This window comes from Lepisma saccharinum, chromosome 3 (assembly GCF_977018435.1).
Source record: "Lepisma saccharinum chromosome 3, izLepSacc3.1, whole genome shotgun sequence".
Classification (NCBI taxonomy): Eukaryota; Metazoa; Arthropoda; class Insecta; order Zygentoma; family Lepismatidae; genus Lepisma; species Lepisma saccharinum.
Genome location: NC_139231.1, coordinates 136,762,967 through 136,790,517, shown reverse-complemented (window position 1 = coordinate 136,790,517; position 27,551 = coordinate 136,762,967). Strand labels below are relative to the sequence as shown.

At 38.6% G+C, this 27,551-nt stretch overlaps 1 protein-coding gene across 1 annotated transcript in view; it reads right to left on the bottom strand.

The window, feature by feature from the left end:
• Positions 1-2,316: 2,316 nt before the first annotated feature.
• Positions 2,317-27,551, bottom strand: part of LOC145986024 (anaphase-promoting complex subunit 15) — a 35,878-nt gene continuing 10,643 nt past the window's right edge. The window contains exons 2-4 of the mRNA XM_083120197.1: positions 23,192-23,251; positions 19,071-19,199; positions 2,317-2,641 (exon numbers count right to left, since the gene is read on the bottom strand). Coding sequence (XP_082976323.1) covers positions 2,630-2,641; positions 19,071-19,199; positions 23,192-23,251 — 201 coding nt within the window. The 3' untranslated portion in view covers positions 2,317-2,629. The remainder of the gene's footprint in view (positions 2,642-19,070; positions 19,200-23,191; positions 23,252-27,551) is intronic.

Here is a 27,551-nt window from a genome sequence, read left to right as displayed (position 1 = left end):
TGGAAAATGGATCGCTCGTATTTGCTCTGCAATATGTGTTTTACACAATAATTAATGACATTTTGCTGTCCCTTACACAATGGATATCCACACGATTTGTTCCGGGTGTGGCGCAAATGAGGCATTTGCAGCTAAAAAAAAACGTAGCTGTTAGCGGAATATATTCATATGTCAGTTAACAATATTTTGTCTTTATGAACTTCCTGCAAAAGTAAGAGTTATTGTAGAATTTCTCTTTTGACGCTGTTGCGAAATTTTCGCTACAACTACAGGAATTTTGTAGCTTCGCTACAGTAGCGACACTACTTCCGACCACTGCCTATGGGTTAAAGATGGTTTTCCTGTACACAGAACTCTAGATACAGATGAAATGATACGGCTTCGTTTGCGCATAACCAGGGGGATAGAAGCATGGCGGAGCTTCTTATTGTTTTTATATTTATGAAGAAATTATTTGTTCTCACTTGTGGAGTGGAATATGTAGTTATATCCTTCCTAGTAAACTTAAAAATTGTCATCTCTCTCAATCTTCAAAATAGTTGTTACAAGTGGAAATATGAAGGTATGCTCACAGCCATGATAGTATGCCCCGGCTTTGAAACATTGGACTTCAAGTTGATCCATGTTATAAGGTCCATCTTTCCAGTCTGGTATCTAGAGCTTTCTTCCTGTACCACTACATGCAGTTCTTCACAATGTGGTGTCAAATTGTCCCATAAGTGGGATGCATAAGTATTACTAAGCAAACTTTCAATCACCAGGTTTATTCTTTTTGTTTTACGCAATGAGAGTTTCAAAAATTGAAACGAAACGTGAAACAAGCAGTTCTCAACCTCTCCATTGGTGTATGTAAAATCTATTTCTTCAAAACACATAAGTAGGATGCAAAAGAAAAATTAATGAAAATAAATAAGGACAATTAGTCAAATACTACTTGTGCATCAGGAGGAGCGGGAGGGCGTAGTTTGCTGGAGTAAACTTCACAAAAGCGTAGGGGGACAGGGAAGGGTTTTGCACTAAGGGACTGGGATTGGGACAAAAAATGTGGGTTTCTGGCAACCAGAACTGTCGAGCGCAATGCGCGAGATGCTGGTCGAGATTGGTAGTGACCACGGTGTCTTGTTGCGCCAGGAAATATCTTTGGTTAAGGGCGGGGGAGGGTACACTTTTCTTCTCGTAACTCCTAAGCGTAGAGGGTCAGGGATGGGTCTTGCATTAATGGGGCGGGGATGGGAACATTCAAAGTTGTGGGTTCCTGGCAATCCAAAAGTGCGACTAAACGTGCTTACAATTGGATCAGATGGGTACGTGGTCATGGTGCCCTTCCTGCCATGAAATTTGGATAAGGGTGCGGGAGGGTAGAGTTTCTCAGCTAAACTTTAAAAAAGTCTTAAGGAGCGGGTGGAGTGGGATACCACACATGTGATACATAAACTAATTAGCATGAAAAGCAAAGAAAAATAATAAACAACGATATGCATTTAAAGCAAATTACTCTCGGGGAGAATTCACACTGAAGTGACGGGTGACACGCAACACTTGGGAATGAGCCAAAAACAATGTTTCTCTTTCAACACAGTCTCTTTCTTCATGTTGCTAATGCATAAACATCTATCACATAACATTGCATTTTACAATGTGCTACATGCTGGAATTATACCGGGTGGTGTGTATTGTATCTACCAATTTGAGTTGGCAACCCTGCCAGAATGCATGTGTGGCATATCTACATCAGTCGAGAGTTGGGAGATTAGGCAATTAGTATACCCTGGAGCGTTGGCCAGTGCAGACGTGGATTGCGGTGGTGGAAGTCTTCATCCAAACAGGCACTGGGCACTGCGGCAGAACAATCAAGATAGCCATGCACCTGTTTCAGACACACACAGCATTCTGAGGTAGGTATGACAGTGGAGAGCCATGGGTAATGTTGTGAACTATAAGTCTCCGTAAAATATACGCTACTCCACAGGACATGTTGAGGTGCGCACATCATGAAAGCCTTCCCGCATCGCCTCGAACAGTTCATCCATGCAGGATGTTATTTTCAAGGTGCAATGATGTCTGCATTGTCTACATTATACACTGTATTAAATGCCCATCAGTATATTTTTATTTCGTAATGTTACTACAAACACTCACCATCTTTCCGTTGAAATTTGAAGTTGGTAGATAAAATATGTGACACCCTGTATATTGTCTTTATTTTCAATATAAATTTAAGATTATCCTTATTTTGAATATATATTTAAGAAACAAAATGTGATTACAAATCAGTTTTCTAATAATAAACCATTCTTAAAGAAATAATTTATTGACTTATTTACAGCATAATGAAAATTACTTGCATTAGTTTTCAGTGCATTACTGGCATTGTCAATTGTAAAATATCACACACACACATAATTATTGTAAATATGAGCAACTTTTTTTTTGTCCTTTTTACAGAAATCACACAATGTTGATGCACAGATCAAATTTATGTTTGCTGTGGGAACTGGCACTATATTTAGTGAAATTACTCAAGGGCATCCAAAACTCTTCAAGGGAAGTCAAACATGTTTCCTTCACTAATAGTGGACCAGCAAAACAAACTTGTGTTCTCAACTGCTTTGTCACGAAAAGGTCACTTTCAGTGGAATGTCTGAAACAAGAAACAAAATGAATTGACAGGCATAACTTGTAAAACATGCAAAATATTACTAAATAAAGCTACTTAAGGGAGATTTCACACTGAAGCAACAAGTGAGATGTGGCGCTTGAAGATTTCACCAATCGAACGCAGGCTTGTGCACAGTGGCGAAGCGTGACATTTTTACGTAGTCATCGCAAGATTTGCCAAACATCAGGGTCGATCTTTCAAGGGAGAGGGGAAAGGGGGACAATATTTCTCTGTGACAAACACCAAGGTCACTGCCAATTCAATGTAAAAGCTCATACCACAGACCTTACAACTACAAAAGACACATAATTATATCCCATAGGATGAGAATTATTAAATATGATGGAAACTGAAATGCAAACACCTCAATTGTCGCGTTTAAAGGTAAGAAGGACCTTTATGGTTTGCCACCAATTGTTGTTTTGATAATGAAAAGCAGATTCATATCGTTCAATGTGTGCTATTTCCTCTTAACAAGTGGAAATAGCAGACATTCGAGTGGTGTGCCCAGGATTTTCGAAGAGGGCAGGTGGGGGTTTATGTGTAGACATCCCTGAAGTCCTCATTTTGCCATCTTTTCCTGCCTTTTCTTTCTTCTTTCAAAGAATATTGAGCCTAAGCAGAATTATGATCCTCACCACCCCTCCTTGAGCATGCCACTGGACACTCGGAAGAATCTTGATGACTCGAGACAAACCCTGCCGTGGTTGTAAGCATGGGGATGGGGGCTTAAAAAAGGGCCTGTTATGACCCAGACCTTCAAGGATGGGGGCAAAGTACAGGTCGTTGGACCTGTCTGCCTGTTCGGAAGTGTTCAGCTGTTCTCGGCACCAGCAGAGACCAGAGAGATTCGCACCATTCTGCGATGAGCTGGGCCAACGAAGACCATTGCCTTCAATAGGAAACTTGGCGGGAGGGTTCAGCACAAGGGGTAGTACTGGGGCATCATTTCGATGCGCTACGATTAGCGAATCTCTTGCATATTTCGAGCTGTTTCATGCTGTCGCTTGGCTTATTTCGCACAATTATGCGAGTATTCTGACTTATTATTTATACTGCTTCTCTAAAATATATAAAATGCAATACTTTTATTATTTTGCTTGGTCATCGCTGCATCTCCAGATGACCGAACGCCTCGCGTCTGCTTGTGCAGTATCATGCTGCTACGTTGCGAAACATTGCTGTTTATTGACTCGTTCCAAAGCAACATGTGTTGTGTATTGCTTCAGTGTGAAATCTGGCTGAGAGATTAGCCAAGGCACTGGATCGAGAACTTAAAATGCATCATCTTAAAGCTCTGCACAGTGTCCTTGTAAAAGGTAAAGCTACCCCATGGGTATTGTAACCATAGTGGATTTGTTGTAATCAGCACCAGGCTCTGACTGCATTTAGCTCCTAAGCCCCAGGACAGATTTTATTCCAACCCAATTGTCTACTTGCAACATATCAGTTATTTTATTTGTAATGTATACACAAAATAATGCATGCAAAAACAGTGACAAGCTTGATCGGTTACAATCACTGAGAAGCAAACTTGGAACTTTAGATTCACCAACTGGGCAGTCATCTACGAAGAAGCAACAACGAAACCTAAGAGTGAGTCAAGCACTGTAGTGGCGAAATTGAACATGGTTATTCATAAAACAATCAATTGCTGATCAAGGCAAAATTTATTGTAGAAAAAATTATACACTAAAACGAAACGTTTCCACCCTCTAACAGGGTCTTCAGACAAAGATTCACAATAATTTTTGAAAATTTAGTGTATAATTTTGTCTACAATAAATTTTGTTTTTGTCAGCATTTGATTGTTTTATTAACATGGAAACAAGATTTAACAGTGTTACCATGGTTATTCAGTGTGAGAAGCCACAGTTTTGTTTCACGCTAGTGTTGCTAACCATCCTGTTTGAACCCTACATAATGTGGTAATAGTATGCCTGCTCTAAACATGGGAGATTGTTAAATAGATTAAAAAGATTTGCTGATAATTTGACACTATGGAAATATAATTACCAAATTTATGTACCTCGATTAATGGATGTGTTTAGCACTACAGAAGAGTTCAGCCTTGAGAAAATAACACTAACCTCAAAAGATGTCAAGAATGGAATTGTTTAAACTACAAACAATTAAATATATTACAAATACTTGAATAGAAGCTGTGAAACAATGCCAGTTGCAAAATATAAGTGAATTTTAACATTTGGCCACACAATCAGCAAACGTATACACACCATAGTTGTAGCTACAGAGTTCTACAATCAGTGCAAGAAGGGAATGGAGTGCTATAAACTTAAGTTCATGTCTCTTGTATAAACGGATGTGCTGCGAAATAAGCAACCAAGTTTTTCATATTTTTTTTCTTCCTAAATCAAAAATAATAACTCACCATTAAATTCAAGAGCTGCCTGTCACTTACTTTTACTTTTTACATTTCTTTTGCACATCCGCAGTCATTAGGGCATCTGACTACCATGCGAGAGACCCAGGTTTAACCTTCAGTTGCCCAAGCATCTTGATCGAGATACCCAAATGTAACCCTCACGGTCCCAAGCGTCTCGGTCGAGATGCTGTGTCAAGGTCGTAGTTTTTACGTTATAACTTTTCTATTTTTGGCTAGAATTTCGATTTTTTTTTAATATATTGTTCGTAACACATGTATTTAACAGAAATGTTTCTTGCACCTTTTTTTTCTTCATGAAAATGGAGGTGAAAATGTGGGAAAAGGGACTTCTCTTTTGAGTCTCTTTTCAAGGTCAACTTTTTGCCGACAAAGGAAAACAGGCTTTGTTGTTCTAAAGCAATGCTTTTTTTTTTTTTTTTTTTTTTTTTTAACTCGCGTCTGTTAATTGCATTCGAAGGAAACTTGTTTATCAGTATCAGATGTCAAAATGAAAGTTTTCCGTAAGGGCGCAAGCAGGGGGTGGGGGAGGGGGAAGACTGGTTGTTGAATCTGTGTTGTGAGAATGGAATTTCGAAGCATGCTGAAGGAAACCTTTGTTCTTTTAGCACAAGTGTCCACAAGTTGCAACAGGGGATTTCCCCCCTTTCCCCTCCATATGTACGCCAAATGTGCATAAATTATATATCGTCTGAATCTGTGATTCATTCTGCGTACAACGGTATATCTTTCATATCTCTAGGGCATTTAGTTTCTGAGCTATAGTCATTTCAATGTAACTCTGCAGTTCGCTCAATTCCAAAGCTTGAGACAGTGGCATACAAGCCTTTCGTTTTAGGGGGACAACTCGCGTAATATTGGTCATATGACAAAAATGAAAATATTTTTCTGTTTCTTACATGCCAGCGATAATTTCTATGTGCATTTTGAACTTTTCATATCCTTTTTTTCGGGGGCGGGGGAGAAACTCCTTATTTTCTTTAAAAAAATATATTTTTCAGGGGATTTCCCCCCTTTCCAACTCCACATGTACGCCGAATGTGCATAAATTATGTATCGTCTGAATCTGTGTTTCATTCTGCGTACAACGGTATATCGTTCATATCTCCAGGGCAAATAGTCTCTGAGCTAAAGCTATTTCAAGGTACCACTGCATTTTGAAGCTTGAACCAGTGGCGTGCTGACCATTCCTTTTTGGGGGTATAACTCACGTTACTTTGGTCATATGATGATAATGCAAATATTTGTGTGTTCCTTACATGTCAGCGATCATTTCCATGTGCATGTCGACACTGTCATGTATTTTTTCTTGGGGTGGGAGAGGGGGAACTCCATTTTTTCCCCGAAATTTTGGAATTTTGAGAGTTAGCCCCCTCCCCACCGCCATATACATGCCGAATTTGCTTAAATTTTATATAGTCTGAATCTCTGGTTCATTCCGCGTACAACGGTATATCACTCATCTCTCTAGGGCAATTAGCCTCCGATCTACACTCATTTAATTGAAACTCTGCATTTTGCTCAAAATCTGCTTGGGCATCAAGGGGGTTACATGTGAAAATGGCCTTGGGCTCCAAAAGGTGTACCACTAACCTCGAAAGATGTCAAGAATGGAATTGTTTAAACTACAAACAATTAAATATATTACAAATACTTGAATAGAAGCTGTGAAACAATGCCAGTTGCAAAATATAAGTGAATTTTAACATTTGGCCACACAATCAGCACACGTATACGCACCAGAGTTGTAGCTACAGAGTTCTACAATCAGTGCAAGAAGGGAATGGAGTGCTATAAACTTAAGTTCATGTCTCTTGCATAAACGGATGTGCTGTGAAATAAGCAACCAAGTTTTTCATATTTTTTTTCTTCCTAAACCAAAAACAATAACTCACCATTAAATTCAAGAGCTGCCTGTCACTTACTTTTACTTTTTAAATTTCTTTTGCATATCCGCAGTAGCTCAGTCATTAGGGCATCTGACTACCATGCGAGAGACCCAGGTTTAATCCCCAGCAGGGGAGAATCTGGATTTTTTCCACCTGTTCAAGCAGCTCCGGTGCCCACCCAGCATCGTATAAAGTGGTACCTGGAGGAAACTCTGAGGGTAAAGACAGCCACGGGCATGGTGCTGATCACATCATCCCCACCTTTGGCCGTGATCAAGAAAGTGTGGGCCCTTAACCCCACACCCCTATACGCCTTCCTGGCATGGTGCACAGCACAGGGGAGCACTTTACTTTTTTTTCTACACTCCACAACCTCATGTTTCAAAGATATTTTGTAATTTATATTATGTCAAAAAAAGTACCGGGAATTTTTAAGTACAACGCACAATTTTCATTTATTCATCAATATTTATTTTATGACCTTGAAAATAGGCCCCATTTCATGCAACACACACATGCCAGCGTTTTTTCCAGTCTTGGAAACACTTTTTATAGGTGCTTTCTGGTATGACCTTCAGTTCCTTCCAGGAATTTTGCTTTATGGCTTCAATAGAGTCAAAACTGGTACCCCGGAGTGGCATTTTTAGTTTTGGGAACATAAAGAAGTCACATGGGGCCAGATCTGGTGAATATGGTGGTTGATCGATGGTATTTATTGTGTTTTTGGCCTTAAATTCGGTCACAACTGTTGCTCTATGTGATGGTGCATTATAGTCGTGTAAAATTCACGAATTGTTATTCCACAAATCTGGTCGTTTCTGACGGATTTTCTCACGCAATCGCTTCAATACAGCCACATAGTATTCTTTATTCATCGTCTGTCTCTCTGGAACGAATTCATGATGCACCAAACCATGAATATCGAAGATAACAATGAGCATCACCTTGACTTTTGAGCGACTATGATGTGGTTTTTTTCGGTTTCGGCTCGTCTTTTGTCCTCCATTCTGATGACTGTTGACTTGTTTGCATGTCAAACTCGTAGACCCATGTCTCGTCACCAGTTATGATGCGTTCCATGAATGTGGGATCAGAATTGGCATGATCCAGCATGTCTAAAGAGACCTGCTCGCAGTACTGTTTTTGAAGAAAATTCAGCTTTTTTGGAACAAGCCGTGCGGCGATGCGTCTCATGCCCAAAATATCCACCAAAATCGAACGAACAGACTTGTGAGAGATGTTAAGGTCACTAACTATCTCTCTTAAGCTGGAATGGCGATTATCGAGCACAATTTCCTTCACTTTTTCGATGTTTTCATTGGTTGAAGAGGTCGAAGGTCGTCCAGAACGAGGCGTGTCTTTGATGATCTCTCGGCCCTCCTTGAACGCTTGTACCACTCGTAAGCCCGTGTTTTTGATAAAACTGATTCACCATAAGTCTTTTCTAACATTTTTAGCGAGTCAGCACACAAAATTCCGTTTGCAACACAACATTTAAGGCAAACTCTTTGTTCAATAATTTCGTTCATTGTAAAAATCGGATGCACTACTTAAGTGGACTGATTCAACCAGCTGCTGTAAACAAACTGGTTGACAGATCGTGCTCATGTTTGGCATAGTAATTAAGTACAGTGCTACCAACTTACGGAAAAAAATATTTTTAAAAAAACATTAGCGCAGGCCTTTAAATTACAAATTCCCAGTACTCTTTTGACAGAAGGTATATTAAGCAATGACACATTTATTGCATAATTTATGCTCAGGAAGCTCTTAAAAATTGCATGGTTCAGGAGAAAAAAGAAAGCAAAAATACATTCCCTTTGACATGCATGACGTGTTGGCAAAACAGCACATTATATACAGGATAATATATTAGACCTGATGCTGTATTTTTTTTATTTTGCCTGGGCGGTGTTTTGACTTTGAAATATTTTGACCGATTTCTTTTCAACTTCAACTAGGGAGCAGATTTTTAGCTAATAGCATACCTAGTCTTGCCATAAATACTGTTACAAACTTTCGGCTTGGACTGTACATATGGTAGTCAGGCTCATGAACCATGCTTGCGATGAAACTCACTCCTGATCATTGTGTGTTCAAGTGTGAAAGAGCAAGCGTTTATCTTCTTGTCCTTAGTACGGAGTGGGGCAAATATATAAACAGAGTAGCCATAATTGCTCTGCATGTGGTTGGAAAGTCACCCACTAAGATTTTCTAGCCCCTAAAAATCCTGAAGATCAGCAAAAGGTTTGTGTATCGGACAATCCAGATATTCACCGAGACTGGTAGCATGAAAGATCGCGCAAGAGTTGGTCGATGTCTCAGTGTATGAACAGCGGCAACTGTTAAAGCAGTGGTGGCTCATGTCCGCCGAAATCCCATCCGGAAGCAGGCGATAATGGCACATAAGCTGAACATTTCACAACAATCAATGTCCAGGGTGTTTAATGAAGACCTTGGACTTGGAGTTTACTGGTGGAATACTGGACATTTCCTGATGCTACACTTGAAGAAGTAGAGGATACTGAAATCGAGAAGACTCCTGCAGCGGTACGGTGCCAATTTGCATCGCAGGATTCTCTTCACTGGTAAGAAAGTGTTCATCTTTGAAGAAAGTTTTAACTACCAAAATAAAATGGTGTATGCTTCAAGCTCTTGACAAGTTCGTGAGAGAGTTTCCAAAGTTCAGAGATGCCACCAGCCATCCTCAGTCATCGTTTGGTGAGAGTGAGCTATGAGAGTTCCACCAAGACTCATTTTTGTGAAAAACCCATGCGAACGTTTATGTAACTAGATTTTGTAACTAAATCATACAGTTTATTGTACACTGTATTAATACTGTAATAACATAAGAAATGTAAATTTAAATGTAATCGATGACACGGGTTAGGTGGCAGAACAGCCTCAGGCTGAACCTCGCCCACGCAAATAAAGAATTTGAAAGAATTTGAATGTGGAAAGTGTCCTGGACCCTCTCATGAAGCCGTTGATCCAAACAATGTTTCACAATAAACCTGGAGGTTCCAGAAAGATTACACCCCAGCTCACAAGGCAAGGATGACGCGAGTGACTGGAGACCAGTGTACTTGATTTCATCTCCACTGCTGATTGGCCATCTTATAGCCCTGATCTCAATACCCTGGACTACAAACTGTAGCCAGTGTTAGAGGGGACTGTCTGCAAGAAGAGGCAACCTATAATTGAAAGATAAAAGCCCTCTTTGATGGCAGCAGTGGTGGACTATCCGATCGACATCATCTGTGCTGCAATAGATATCTGGCCAGACACACTTCGAGCCTGGGTGAGGGCAAAAAGTGTACATTTTGAAAATTGATTGGTGCTAATTGTACGTAATATATGTAAGTGTAACATACTAAAAGAAAATTTTAAAGTCTGAAACCAAATTAAACTTATTCACAAAATAGTGTGTAACAGTATTTATGGCTAGTTATTTTCCTTGTTGCTTCAGAAGTCAGCCATACTCAGTAGGAGTGCCGACCAATGGATGCCTTTATTTCTAAAAAATATTCATAATTTTACCTTTAGCACATAAAACAAATATTTCTATGAAAGGAACATAAAATGTACATATTTTACACATTTCAGACAAAATAAGGTTTCCGAATTCTTTGTGAAAATGCATAGTTTGTAAATAGGAATTGTAGCTTTCCTGGCAACGTGATTAGAACAGGTCTTCTTGGGTTACCAAACAGGTTAGATTGGAGTTACCTTCCAACATTTCGAGCGCATACATTGCTCTCATCATCAGGGAATATAGAAATGGAGGCCAGTGTGGGGTTAAATATCTGACAATTATAGTGCAGAATTTGGATTCTGTCTTCTTATTGGCTCTCTCTGGTACCTGGTGTTCTCATTGGCTGGTGTCGTGATTTACTTAGGAGTTGGTTCCAGGCATGACTGAGCTGGAGTCTCCCGTCCCTGTTGAGATTGGTGCTTTCCCTTGATATGGCTATGGCTTCTTTTACTCGTCGGTCCCAGTAACCTGAACATTTGGCTATTACTTTGGTGTCAGCAAATAAAACCCTGTGTCCCTCTGTAATACTGTGTTCTGCAAGTCCTGATTTTTCAGGTTGGAAAAATCTGATGTGCGTTGCGTTGTTGTTCAATGATTCATCCTGTTTGGCCTATGTATGGTGTCCCACACTCGCAAGGAATACGGTATACTCCTGGAATCCGTAGCTTCAGGGTATCCTTGACTGAGCGGAGAAGGGCCTTGGTCTTGAGTGGTGGTCTGTGGATGGTCTTTACTCCGTGTCTTGCAAGATTTCTACTTAATTTCCCAGAAGTGTGCCCAATGAAAGGTAAAACGTTTTGTAGTGGTAAGTTCTCCTGCGTTGGTGCTAGCAGGTGGGCTGTGTGGTGAAGGGACCAAACCCCCCATCTTCGGCTGGTCCAGTTGGTGAAGAAACGACCCTTGTAAGGACCACACTGTTCCAGTGTTGGTTTCAGCTGAGATGTCATGGCCTTCTTGATTGCCCTGTTAATGTCACTGATGTAGTATCCATTCTGTTGTAGTGTGGTCCTAAAATGGAGTTCTGAATGAAGGTTATCCTCGTCCGAAATGGTTACCGATCTGTGGGCTAAGTGACCACGCGTACAGAGAACTAACCAGGGACCCCACTGCATCAATGGAGCTGAAAACAAACAGCCTTGTCAAGAAATCCAGCTTAACTGAAGACATCAGCAAACACCTGAAAGCCCATGGCAGCCAGCCTCCCAGATTATATGGCCTACCATAAATACACAAAGCAGGGATCCCCTTGAGACCCATTTTAAGTTCTATAGCCAGTCCTACCTACCGCCTTGCCAAATACCTCACATCCCTACTTCAACCTCTAGTCGGACAATGTTCACATCATGTCAAAAACTCAACTGAATTCGTCCAGGAACTGAAGAATCCCAAGGTTTCCGAAAACAACATCCTCATCAGCTTCGACGTTGTTTCCTTGTTCACAAGAGTTCCGGTGAAAGACACCTTAGATCTTCTGTGGAGCCACTTTCCACCGGCCATAGTAGACTTATTTCGCCACATGCTCACTTCAACATATTTCCTTTACAATGAGAATTATTATGACCAAACAAACCGACGAAGTGGCCTTGTGTTCACCACTTCCACCGGCCATAGCAAATTTCTACATGCAGCATTTTGAACACGAAGCCCTGAAGGACTTCCTGCTTCTACAGATATGTGAATGACACATTCGTCGTTTGGCCACATGGATGACAGACATTACATACTTTCCTTGAATTCCTCAACAACAGCCATTCAAACATCAAGTTTACCATGGAGATAGAAGAAGATGGCTGCCTCCCTTTCCTGGACATCCTAATCTGCCGCAAACAAGATGGAACACTCGGGTATGGTGTATACAGAAAGCCCACGCACACCGACCTCTACATTAATGCCCATAGCTTCCACCACAAAGCTGAGCATCTTGCGGTTCTCAACACACTAGCCCACAAAACAGTAACCATTTCGGATGAGGATAACCTACATTCAGAACTCGACCATCTTAGGACCACGCTACAACAGAATGGATACTACATCAGTGACATCAACAGGGCAATCAAGAAGGCCATGACATCTCAGTGAAAACCAACACTGGACAACAGTGTGGTCCTTACAAGGGTCGTTTCTTCACCAACTGGACCAGCCGAAGATGGGGGGTTTGGTCCCTTCACCACACAGCCCACCTGCTAGCACCAACGCAGGAGAACTTACCACTACAAAACGTTTTACCTTTCATTGGGCACACTTCTGGGAAATTAAGTAGAAATCTTGCAAGACACGGAGTAAAGACCATCCACAGACCACCACTCAAGACCAAGGCCCTTCTCCGCTCAGTCAAGGATAACCTGAAGCTACGGATTCCAGGAGTATACCATATTCCTTGCGAGTGTGGGACACCATACATAGGCCAAACAGGATGAATCATTGAACAACAACGCAACGAACATCAGATTTTTCCAACCTGAAAAATCAGGACTTGCAGAACACAGTATTACAGAGGGACACATGGTTTTATTTGCTGACACCAAAATAATAGCCAAATGTGCAGGTTACTCTGCTCCATATGCAATTATTGGTGCATAGTATTTGTTATATATTACCTTCTTGCATTTCATAGGCACATCCCTGTTCCATATTAACCTTCGAACACTTTCATATAGTCCACCACCCATTTGCCCTCTTCTGTATACCTCCTCATCTATTCTTCCACCTTCCCTCAATTATGCTTCCTACATATTGGAAGCTCCCCACTACCCTCAAATCTTCAGTGTCCATCTTTTCTTGGTTCATTTCTGGCTCCGTTTCTTGTTGTTATTAGCACCTTGCTCATTTCTGCACTGAATTTTATTCCTGCTCTTCTGATTTCCTCATTCGAACTATCAAGCTGTGTCTGTACTTCTTCATCCCTGTTTCCCCATATTACTAAGTCATCAGCGAACAACAGGGCCTTCATCTCTTTATCTTCTTCCCCACTTCTTCGTTAACTGCATCCATTGTAATTATGAAGAGCAGTGGGGGAAAAGAGCACTTCCCTGTTTTAGTGCATTACTTATACTGAACCACTCTGTTCTTCCCACTGGTGTCTTCACACACCTCTGGTTGGCCTTGTATGTGCTCTGCACTCTACATGCTATCTCTTCCTTGACTCCTCTCTCTCTTAGAGCCTTCCAAATCTTTGTTCTGTCCATGCTATCGTATGCCTTTTCTATATCTAGGAATGCCATAATCAAATCATTTCCATACTCGTAGTGCCTTTCCTGTAATTGCCTTATGTTGAATATCAGATCTACTCAGCGGTGGATCCAGAAGTTACAGTTGGGAGGGGCAAAGTAAGTCGGGTTCCTCACCGAAAAACAATTCTAATCTACACTTGCACTGTTTTATGCAAGCGAGGTATAGTACTATAAAGATGAACCAAAAGATTGGAGTATTGTTTTGCTAAAATAGGGATCCACGCTAGAATAGGTGGTTATTATTGTATGCTGTTATTATAATTCCTCCCATTGGCACGGTAGACTGAACGATACGACCAGCAGTAAAGTGAATAATCTGTTCTCTCAAGTTCGATCACCTTTTTGAGGCATATTGCACAGTGGTTCGGATCCAAATTTAAACTAGTTCTAATTCTGATGGACATTAATGGAATCTTTTTTTAAAAAATGTGTCCTCGAGCGTGTTAAAATTGATGATAAAAGGCAGAATATTAGAGTCTTCAAAAGTATTAGGCATAATAATGTATACAAAAGCTTGGCTATCGCTCTCGCCATGGACCCACGCCTGGATCTACTGTTGATGTGCCTCTTCTAAATCCATACTGTTCCTCTCTCATTTTCATCTCATCTTCAAATATGCATGTCTGACTATTATGTGTAATGGGGAAACATTGTTTTTAGAATACAATTCATTGTTCAGAGATAATCGACATACATTTTTAATGGACAATTTGAAAATGTGTTTTATTGATTGCAATCAACAGAATGCAACAAGCAACTAACTTTCTGCTGTCACTGTTGAATACCAGTATCTATTTGTTTGACAGAATTTTGAATGGCAATATTTTTTACTTTTAGCCACATATTTCCACTGTTTTTAGAACATAAAAATAAATATTGTTCAGTTTTTTACCTCCTAAAATTCCGCTCCCTAGTGGAGGTGAGGCTAAGTGTACAGACCACCAGCCACCACTCTCTCAATTTATCAAAGGAATTAATTTATTACACATGTCACAGCCAGCTCCACTGTGTTATTAAGGAATCTTTAGATCTTCCACAATAATCCAACTCTCAGCACAGACCTAGGCAAGTACACTAACTCTTGGGACTCTATTTTCCAGGGGAAAAATGGCATATTGCATTTGCATTGCTTCCCTGCCACCTCTAGCTAATTGAGACCATGAGGATGAATGATAACACAAGCCTGCAAAGATTTTGTAGCACGAAATATTTAATGTGATATAAGTCAAATCAAGTGCTCTTTTGTCAGATATATATTACTAATTTGGGCACAATTCCACATTTTATTATTCATGAAGTAGCGGTAATAGTAATAGAAGCACTGCTTGTAACACTAATAGAATGATATTTTAAATGCATGAACATTTCAAAATGTGGCGTCTCTAATGCATTTGTTTGTGAATTGATTAAATGACACCAGAAATGAAGATATGTGCTCCTGAAGCCTCTACTGGGGATCGAACTGGCGAGAGTCACGCCAAACGTCAATGTGCAAACCACTTGACAAAAGAATTAAATTAAGTTAGATCTGAACACCTGTGGGATTTTATTGGGACCGCAAGGAGGTAACACTAAATTATAATGCTTTATGTGTGAATGGGACAGAACAGGCAAAGACAAACACTTGGCAGTTTCCGATTGGCCAGAAAGGGAAGACTTATAGTACCACCAAGCTTTCTGAAACCTTGGAAAATATGCGAACTACAGGCTTCACCATGACTTAACCTAGCGACACTGCCTCATGACAAGAGTTTCAAATGCAGTGATGGATCTATAGTGCTGGGGACACAAAATGTAGCCAAGTTCCCATTAATTAACCAACAGAACGATTTACCTCATTTACACATTAATGTAGGGATAATAAAGCCTCATCAAAGCCTTGAACTAAACTAGTTTTTGTTTCCAATAAAAATAATAACCCGTGGTGCAACAAGCCTGACGAGGTTTAAGACAATTCAACCAATTTTGGGGTGACATGGGGTGGTCAACATGACGAACCCCCAGTCGTCGTTCTAGATTTCCATGACGGGGTTATGCTACTCCTTCGTTTCTCCCCAATTTATTCACAATGGTGGGTGGTCACCAGTCCCATACACAGGTCGAAATCTCAGACACAGCATGATCATGGTGCAGGACTCCTTGTTCAAAAATTCATGTTGTTCCAGGTAAAGATTAAAGGGGCATATTTGAAGATCCACAGACTAAAAGATTCTGCATTCAGAAATACCATGATTGACTTGGAGCTTCTAGCATGGAAGGCATGGCTGGCACAGAGAGATTGTGAAAACCCTGCTTCAAAAGCTGCAGACGCTCGGCTGTAACATGAGTTTGAAGTTGCATTTTCTGCACTGACACCTTGATTACTTCCTCGTAAACTTAGGACCGCTACGTGAAGAACGGGGAGAGAGAGATTCCATCAGGACAGGACAATAAGGAGATGGAAATGCTAGATCAGGGTTGGTGGGATGTCTCCATGATGGCTGACTACTGATGGAGTTTCATAAGGGAGAATCGTCAAGACCACAAATGCAAATCAACACAACGAACAATTGAAACAAAGTGATGAAGAAGATAATTTAATTTGCCTGAGTTGTATTTCAAATTATTTCAAGGCTCTACAATTTATTTTCAAGATACACATTTGTTTTATTAAAATTTTGTCCTGTATTGCCAGTATTTCAGGCACTTGACAGTGTGGTTGATGTTGAATATTAATGAAAAGTCAGTAAGTCCATAAATAGTTCATGTCACCAAAAAAATCCTTATGTGATAAGAGAAAACAGTATACAAATTTGAATTCAGCACACCAACATTAGATAAGAACACTTATTTACTCTTACACTGCAAAACAAAATAATTATTTTGCAGGCTTCTGTAATTAGGCACTTTCGCAGTCTAATTGTCCTGGAAATTGAGCAAAATTCGAAGTTTCCTTTAATTTTGCACTAGTTTTGTGTGAAAAAATTGCATTTTGTTATAACGTAACACGTAATTTAATATTCTTATGTGAATCTTTAATATTTTAAAGTAAAATTTTTGGTAAATTGATCCATGTAATTAGAATGGAATACACACACACAAATATTAATGAATATTTTAAACAACTTTTACAATTTTGAAGTATAGGTATCGGTGCGAATTAGTGAGACTATTTGTATTGATTCAAAGTGGTATTCGTACAGCCTTAATGATAATCTAATGATAATGAGAAAAAGATGAAGCGACAATAATAAAGACACGGAACATGAACATTCACAGAGAGTTATACTGACTGCTGATACAGCATCAGAACCTTGTTTCAAGAAATGCAATGGAACATAAACACATGTGACATTTAATTAATGAGTACAAACACCAACTAATGTTTAAGTTTTCATGGAATGAAACACTTACATATAAACTGTGCCTACACCAAATACACACCAAATGTATTGGTGGTACAATGTCACCAAAATTTAAAGGGAATTCAAATTAGTTTTCACACATAACAATTCTTAAATTTCTTACAAAGTAATGTACATAAATAAGAAGTTATCTCACGTGCCTCAAGTTACAACTGATATTTAAAAGATGCATAGGGGTGTTTATAAAAGCAACACTAAACGACAATGTTGAGAAATTTCCATAGATCACAGTCACGGAAATATTGTTGGCAAAGTTGTATTAAATTTTCTCAAATATACCGATAAGCTACTTCTTAAGCAGACATCACTTTAGAACATACTAAAACAACTTATTCCTATTTTCATCTTAAGTAACGTGGGAAGGGGGAGTAAATAGAAAACCACTTGTGTTCTGATGAAATGTGGGTGTAAGTGAACTTATACGGGAATCTGAGCATATATATATAAAATAAAAAAAAGGTCAACTGATTGTGCAAGCAGACAGTTTCTCACTTAATCTTACAATTAGCCAAGAGTGGCAGTAAAGAGACATAATATAACACACATCCACACAGAAGCAGTAATTTTACTGGACCAAGTGTTCATGATGAGCAGGGATCGGATTTGTATGTAGTAAAAATGTGCTAAATATGTAAATACATATTTAGTTATATTCACCAAACTATGGAGTTAAATATGGACTTAAAATTGTAAAAAAATATATATTTTTTAATAATATAAGACACTTCACAAAATACATAAAATACAGTCTCAGCATTGTAGTAACTATTACCGTGACCGTCTTGAAGAAAAACCAGAAGTGAATCCTGTACGTGTGCCACAAAATCGTTGCTTCTGGCAGTGCTGTCGGGCACGCACCTAGTAGCGAGGGTGCAGTTACCAATGGGCTGCTCGACTTCAGGCTCTCTTCCAACATTGCCAAAATAACGTTTGTAACAACCAGGAGCCGATGCTTGAGCCCTCATTCTCTATTGTTGACAACAATTGTAAATACACAGGAATTTCAAGTGTTTTACAAGAGAAAAAGCAAACCGTTGGGAGGTGTAAAATTGAAAAGAACATCGTTCAGTTTGAAGGGAATAAAAAAGGTTGTAAACTTTAGTTTGTTGAACGTTGCTTTGGACTTTGTCAGTTATTCGCAGGAAATTCATCCAATTCTTTCGGTCACACTAGGATATGTAGTTATTGCTCGAATATGGAGTGTATGTTGAGAAATGTTCTGAAATATGGAAATAATAAGTAAAAATAACTAAAATATGAGCCAAAACCTAATATATGTACAAATATGGAAAATAAAAACAGAATTTTTCGAGTCTACATGCCATGACGCGCAATGATAATACAAAATATAACTGATTTCAGCTTCATACATAAATATGTATTTACATATAAATCCGTTCCCTGATGAGGAGTCACATTCGACTCAAGATGTTTCCCACAAATACAGCAAAATGCTTACTATGATTCACAGTCAGTGTTGAACTCGGAGGATGATCTGGTTAGAAAGTACAACAAGAACAATCTTATCATTCACTAGATTTGAGCTTGTTTCTCATTGACCAGTGGCATTACCCAAAAGGGTTGGTGGGTCAGAATCACCTATTCGGCTCAGTATTCCTAAAAAAAGTCAATGTAACCCCCTCCTTTAAAAAATCCTTGACATGCCATTGCTACTGACAAACCAAATGTTAGTTATGACTTGTACATGTTTTCCTGATACAAAATAGATCAGCGTAGAAACTCAAGTTTGCTTGTTCACGATGAATATTTCAAGTAAAAATAAGAAAGAAGGAAGTGTCAAATGTACACGTTTCAATTCCAGACTAAAAACAATTACAAAATTCTCATATAAAATGTACAATAAATGTACACTTCACACAGACTTTATTTTCTTAATACATACAATAACAAAAGCTGTAAAATAAATTCAAATATTATCATTTACTTACATCAACAGGAGAGTCACGCTCGTACGTCATTTCCATATCTAGTTCTTCGTCATCTTCATCGTCGTGACTATCACTGTCATCGTCATCATTGTCATCCTCTTCCTCGTCATCATCCTCATCTTCATTATGCTGAAAATATTTATAATGTATCATTTGCTCAGAATATTCACACAGTCAAAAGCCACACATATGGTGGTGTCTAAGGTTAATTACATACTAAAATTTCAATTATTTTTTTTTAATTTGAATTTTAAATTTTGGGTACATCAGCACTTAGGCTATTTTGCACCCATCACATTATACAGGGTCCAGCCCCTTACCTTAACTAATATAGAATAAACTCAGTGTCGTGTCACTAAAACAATAAAATTTTCTGATTTCGTTAAAAGCTGAGGCTGTAAAAAGGCACTCAGCACACACAAGGACAAAAAACAGGACAACACATACAAAATTATACTGGCCATAGGGCCAGTCGCCAGAGCCTCTTTAGTCTGTAAAATGCAGTCCAGGGTGTACTGCGTGGAAGTGAGGTTGACATTTGGGTGTACTGCGTGGAAGGTCACCCATTACACCCCAATTGTAGTTTTTGATTTATGTTGAACTCTATTGGATTATAACCACAACACCTGTTTTTAATTCCAATATTTCGAAGAGTAGTTTTGTCTCCATGTTTAGGGGTAGGTTAATGTGTCTATGCTGTCCATTGGCAAATGAAAGCAGGGTCTAAAATAATTAAGCACCTCTGGGGATAACATAAAAACTAACCATATACTTAGCAGATGACAATTAAAAAATAATGATGAAGTCCTAACGAGATAAGGCCATTTATCGGCCACTGATGCACTTATGTATTCCTCTGTGAGCTGTGATCTACTCAGGGTCAATTATGAGTATTGGGAGAAGTGGCCAGCGTACATATATGAAAGAAACTTTAGGAGGATTACTTTATTTATTTTATTTATTTATTTATTGAAATTTCCAGTACAGCAGAAGCCATTTTAAACCAGAAAGAAACAACAATAAAACAATAGACTAAGATTAAAAACAAAAGAACGGATAACATAAAATAAACAAAAATAAAACAAGCCAAAAAAAAGTACCAAGGTAAAAAGATCAGTTTCACAAAAGCATTACTTATGTACAATTTTTTCTATGTTGCTAATAAAAATAAATATGAAGTGAATATATCTATTTCGTTTGAGATTATATTGAACTGATTCAGTAGCCTATGGAATAGTGATCGTTGTATGAGTGAGAGCCTGGGAGTTGTAGTGTGGAAAGTTTCCTTGCTCCGTGTTTTATGTCTAGGCACTCTGAGTGAGAGTTCGTGGAGTGGGATGCTGCATCTTAAGTTTTCATTTATAATGTTATATAGCAATTTCATATATGCAATGTATCTACGAGTTTCTGGAATATTAATATGCAGTTTTACAAGCAGATCTCTTAGGGCAGGCACTTTATATCGAACGATGGAGAGGAAAAAGCTGAGAACGCTGTCTATCTTGGAGGTATGAGAATGGGCAGCCATGTTCCAGATTGGTGAACAATATTCTAGAATGGGGGACACAAATATCTTGAAGTAAATGGAAAGTGCTTTCGGGTTATTGATTTCGGTGAATCTGTAAAGTAGGCCTAGCATACACATTGCCTTTTTTGTGATGGTTGATATGTGATTATCGAAATTTAGTTTTGAATCTATGAGGATACCTACATCTCGGTGTTGTGCTTCTTTTGCTACAGGGAGGTCAGTGAGTGTATAATTGCCTTCAAGAATGTTTTGTTTCAATGAAATTGTTATGTATGAGCATTTAGAAGGGTTTGTGGACAGTTTCCATCACTTACACCATTCAGAGAATCTGTTAATGTCACTTTGGAGAATTTGCATGTCTGATGGCGGTTTTATTTCTCTCATAATCTTGCAATCATCGGCAAACATAGAATTGTGCTTGAGATGGGGGAATTAAAGAGGTCTGTGAGATCATCCAGATATAATACAAATAACAGAGGGCCAAGAACGCTTCCTTGCCGCACACCAGATATAACAAGAAGCCAGTTAGAATGAGTTCCAGGAAGTATAACGTGTTGTTGTCTATTTCTTAGATAGTCTTTCACTAATTTTAACGTGTTTCCAGTGATGTTAAATCTGTTAGATAATTTATGCAGTAAATGGTGGTGGCCCACTGAATCAAAAGCTTTGGACAGATCAAAGTAAACAACATCTAACTGATTATGATTAGTAATTGTGTTTATGGCACAGGATTGCATACAAGACAGATTGGTAAGGCATGAAGAATTTGGAAGAAAGCCATGTTGTGCTGGGTTAATGTAAGGGGATGTGAATTTCAGAAGTCTTTTTTTTCAGAATTTTTTCACAGACAATAGCAAGTGTGGAAAGGAGAGTTGGTTTGAGTTGGTGTTATAAGTCCACTTTATGCACAGTAAGGCTAATCGGGACTGGACCTACAGTCCGGGACCCCTTGATTACAAGGCAATGACGCTACCACTGTGCCATGGGGGAGGCCCGTGTGGAAAGGAGAGAAATGGGCCTATAACATGTAGTATCGTTAGCATTTCCAGATTTAAAAATAGGAATGATATTTGTTTGGAGTTATAGAGGTAAGCAATGAAGAAGAGTAGTCTAGACTAATCTAATCTAGGCATATCTAATCTTTGAATTTTAAAAAAAAACAAAAAAAACAGGTACAGTGGTTAAAATTTAAATACAACTGAACATAAAAGTTGTTCAACTTTAAAAAAATAAAAGTTTTCAATTGATGGCATTTTCAAAAACTATTTTGTGATATTTGAAAATAACTACAGAAGAAAATTAGACATGAAAACTATAGCACAATGAACATGTTTGTTACTTAAGGCTTTCAGAGTGATTTTTTTCAGGTTTAAGCAAGAGGTGTCATTGTTTTTATTCCTCTGCACAGCCGGTAAGATCCCCTATCTCCAAGGTGTACACTTTATCTGTTTCTCTTTATTTCATATTTTATTAAACCAGTGATGAAACTTGGCAGCAGCATTTCAGCCAAACTCTCTCACACGTAAAAGAACCAGGTACCATAGCCTAGTTAGCCAGTTTGAAGGTGTAATATGTGGAAGACATGTTGAGCCAAGAGATAATACCATGCTTTAATGAAATTTTGTACAATCATTCCATTACTCACACAAAACCACACACGTGAAATTTAAAAAAAAACACAAAAAAAACCTCTTTTCCATCTCTCTCTACATAGCATTTTAATAGCTTTTCCTTGCAATTTGTTGCCGAGATTTGTAACTTAGTTTTTATGATGTTACCCCAATTAAAATCTTGGCATTATTGTTAGCATGAATGATAAAACTTACCCTTACTCTTGAACAATTAAGAACATGAATACAATAATCTATATACTGGTACAGTGGGATCCATTTGTATTACCGTGCAAATTGTCCATGACTATTTTCATTAATTTTTCTCTTACATCCTATGTGTTTTTAACCGATGGACTTTTCTGTATGCTGGCTAAGAAGTTGTCGACAGCTTATTTTGAGTTTTCTTTTAATTCTTGAAGATTTTATTGGGTCAAATAAAATGCACGAACATGGTGATGGACAATTTGCACGGTAATACTCATGGATCCCACTGTACAACATTTGCGATGAAGCTGAAAACTATGGATATCATTCAATTAAGGATATTAACATTTATTTAAATTGTTACAATCTTTTAAATTTACATCTTGTACTTTTACTGCAAGAGAAAACTGTCTCAACACAAAGACATAATCAAATATTAAAAGTTAATTGTGAATCACTGAAAATAAAGTGAGTTGCCTTCCAAACAAATTCATTACTTCTTTAGAAATGCCCTAAGGCACTGGTGGCACTGTACATGCTATGTCCACAAGTCAAGTTATGGTTGAACCATTGAACAAATTAAAGATATTCAGGCAATGAAGATAAGATGAATGCAGCTATGTGAACAGTTAGAAAAATTTAAATTCCAAGACAAATAGAAGAATGATAAAACAGGTCTCCTATTCTGTGTAGCTTTCCCCTGGCTTTGTACACTGAAAATGGTGAAATCATATTTCTAGATAAAGGAAATACATTTTACAATATATTGTTATTACCTCAGAGGCTGTTTTCCCAATTGGCGATAATTCACTATTCTTTTGGGCAATGTTGTTCAACTGTAAGGAAGAAAAAAATATAGTAATTACACTCTACTATTTTGATTTAGTGAAAGCAAAATTAGACAACTATGTGCTACAACATACATAGTAAACAATACTGATCTATATTTCAATTTTCATTTTTTAAAGATCAACTTTCGGTAAAAGTTGTCAATCGGACGAACGGATTTCTTCATTTTTACACAAGAAAGTACTTACTGGAACGAGTTTTTCTAGCATTTGGATACTTCGTGGAGATATTTTCTGTCATCGTAGAATCTGCTGGAGCGGTAAATCATGTGTTTTTGACGATATTACTATGACCACTATGTTTGCCTAACCTAACCGAACCTAACTTTGCCGTGAATGGATCGTGGGGCTATCCGTGTATGGTTCATGGGGTTATTATTGACATTATTTTCGTCACAAAACGTCAGAAAAGCAATATTTCACCTTAAAGAACATTTCGCAATGCACAATAGGTAATTACGAATGTAAAAAGTGATGAAATAAACGAAAGAGAGGTGTTCAGCCGATAGACAACATTTAATCAACTTTCTACTCTAGTAGGTAAATCAGAAAGGATGAATAATGTTTGGATTACATTCTTGAAGGCCAGAGCAAATACATAGATCCAAGAAATGGGGTTTGGACCAAAAAAATTTTGACACGCAAATGAGGAGTGATGAACATTACACAGGCCTCCAGAGAAGTAAGTATACATTACTATTGAAGGAACGCTATGTTTGCATTGTTGCAGAAATAATGGGAATGTCACAATTACTCAATTAATATTTTCTTATTACTGGTATCACTATAAATAGTACTCCCAGTAGAGAGAAAAGATCTGTTGTTATTTCCAATTATAATTGGGGATCTGGATACAGGAATAAATTTATTTAGGTTAGAATAACTATAGGATTCCGGAATTACAGCGGGCACTTACATCTTTAATTAAAACCTTTAAATATGGAAATTTGTTTATAGAATATTGACACATATTGAAGAGCATCGCAACACAGCTTACACAAATACATGAAAGTAATGGTGTATAGAAAAAATATAAGGAAAAGCATAAATATACCAACAATTACTGCTGGAAAGAACTGGAGAAACAGCAGTTCCAGATCCATTGTATTTCCTTCACATTATTTCTCCTTTTAATTTTTTGGATCCTACTGTTCAAATATAGATTTTGAAAAACATGTTCTTGTTTTACAAAACATGAAGTACTTCCTGTTCCTTTGTGTTTACTACGCTTACAAACAAAACTGATCAAGATTTTTATTCTCGAGGTGACAGATATACTTATTCAGACACAACCTTTTCCTACCACATGCTACCTCCTCACTAGGAATGGCCAAAATTATCAGGATTCTGGAAAATTTAAAATCTCGATTTTGAAACTTTACGACCTGGATTTCAAAGGCAATACAAATTTTTGGGAAAGAGGTTCAACAATTTAATCATTTTTCGGGTTACCTGAAATTTTGTATTTTCGATAGGATTTGCTCTCCCAATTTTTGGAACTTCTCATCGGACGGAAATGAATGGTAAACAAACTCAGGATTTTTCGTTTTGTTGAGATACTGTGGACATGTGCTTACAGAACCGTGAGATATTATTATCACTCTGATACTAGAATATGAATCGGGCAACATAACACATGACCTTAGCGTTTATCCTGGAGAAACATCCCTCCCCCTCTCAGGTGAAAGATTGACTCTGACGTTTGGCAAGTCTTCCTATTACAACGTAAAAATGTCACGCTTCGACAATGATATGTATTGTGACAAAAAAATTACAAACAATTTTAAGTATGTTTTTCAAAAAAATCAAAAAATAGATTTATTAAAATAAAAATCATGTTGTTTGAGGTGCATTAACAGGTTCATAGAGTCAATTCTTTTCCAGTTCTAGTTCCATATTTAGGCACTTCGGGCAGACCAAGTCAATATATACATGTAAGAGTACATGTAAATATGTGTACTGGACCTGTGGTTTCAGTGTACGTAGAAATAAGGAAAATCCGATTGTGTTTATTGATATATTTGTCTATTGCGCATGTTACTGTTTTATTCACAGGTAGACCTTTGACCCTCAAACGTGAATGAATGCAGGGAGGGATTCTTCCAGATATGCGCAACAGTGTGTTTTAGTTCCTGTGTGCTGAAGGTGTGCAGCCAGCAGAGATTGTTAGCCGGTTAAATGTGGTGTACGGGGATGAAGCTTTGCCGTATACGGCAGTGTTTAATTGGTGGAAGACATTCCAAGAAGAGAGAAGCAGTGCAGCAGATCTGCCACTTCCAGGCCGTTCGATCCAGGTGACGGATGAAGGTCACATACAGTAGCTCACACCTTGACAAAAATCTGACAATTTGGCTGGGATGTGCTATCCCACCCTCTGCACAGTCCCAGCTTATTGACTTGGGATTCACATGTTTGGCCCAATGGAGAGGATCCACAAGTGGAAGCACTTTGCGTCAGACATGCAAATTGCATTTTCTTCCTGGCTTCACAGCCAGCCTGAACAGTTCAACAGAAAAATAACTGACAGGCTGTGGGTTCATATTTGCACACATGCAAATTACTCACTCTGCGAGTATATCTCGTTGTAAGCAACGTGTTGGGAGTCTTACAGCCCCCCTTCTTCAGGCTACTTTCTTGGCACAAGTCAGTACTGCATCCCATGTCAATTATGTAAAACAAGGAATAGGATAAAAAGTTTCATTTGGAATAAAAATTGCTAAAAGACTTGCCCATGCCTTGATAAAAACTTTCCATATCCATAATCTACCTGCAGAAACATATACCTCTCCTCAGTCACCCATGATGGTATCAGCAGTACTCACTTGTGCTAAGAAAGTAGCCTGAAAAAAGGGGTGGTAAGACCTCCGAAACGTTGCTTACAATAACGAGATATACTCGCATATCATAAGTAAACAGTTTTTTATTATTTTTTAGAAAACACTTTTTAGTATCTGTGGGATTGATGTCTCAACAAGCATGGAAAATATACCAAATGAAAACCACTTTTGGAATTACACTGAGTAAAGTCCACTTATTTACGAAAAAACCTTGTATTTTATTTTCTGGAAATAAAGGCTCTGGTACTCTTCAAGTTGGTTTATTATTATTATTGTTGTGTTCATAAGACTATGATAAAATGTTCCAGCATCCATTGGCAAAGTTGACAGGTCCAGATCAAAGATATAATTGAGTACAGGAAATCGTGATTCTCTTACCAGACTTGTCAGAAGCTCTGCGCCATAGTGTGTGGTGTCAGGGGTTGGGGCACAATGTAAGGAAAGGGAAGGGTTGGGATTGGAGGTGGGGTTCCTTGGGAAAGTTACTGAATGGTCTTATTCAAGCCAGATGGTGTAGTTGTAGTCATGGCTGATGTGTAGGCCCTCTCCCATCCTTTTCATCCTGATGTGAAAGTAGATTGGGGTAAGCGGTGGATGATCATCATCTGGAGGCAGTCCTTGAAAGGGATATTGTGATTCTTGATCCCGAGGTTGAAGGATGGTTCCCACAGGCAAAATATATCACAAATGTTGCAGGCAATGATATGACATTGGAGGCATGGGAGGTTCCATTGGGGTGGAGGGTATGGGAAGTGAGGAAAATGGCGCAGGTTTTGCACCTTGGTAAAAAGGGGTTGTTTGTGGGGTGAAGGGGCATTGTGGACCAGCATGTGTTGGGAGGTAGAAGGGGCTTTCAAAAACTACCAAGGGCTTGTAGGAAATATGTTTCTGGCATCAGGATCACTGTGAGGAAAAAATGGAGGGTGTGTCTGATATTGTTCATGTGAGGGTAATGCTGGATGACAAGTACAGCCAACAGCAAAGATAATGGTAGGCCAAATTGTCCACCACTATTTTCATTACTTTCTTATTCTACATCCTGTGTTGTTTTAAGGAATGAAACTATATTGGTTCAAAGCAGGCATCACCCTCTGCTTATTGACGTCATTATTTCAGTTCACTGTCATCACACTGTGTGTGAAAATAGTGGTGGACAATTCGCCTACTGTTTCTTTGCCGTTGGGTGTACAAGAGGTTGGAGACCAGGTTTCTTGCTGGGGTGTGTGAGGCAGCTCAGGATATTTGTTTTGTGACCAGGGTACAAGAATAACCACAGTTGACCAAGGCTTGGTGTAGGCGGAGGTTGTAGTTCTGTCAGGAGAGGGGAGGGGGGTGAGAACTGGAGAAGTGTAAGGGAGAATTCACACCGAAGAAACACACGACATGCAACATGCAACACGCGACACAAGTGTTTCACACCGAAGAGACAAGATGCACGTGGCAAGCGACAC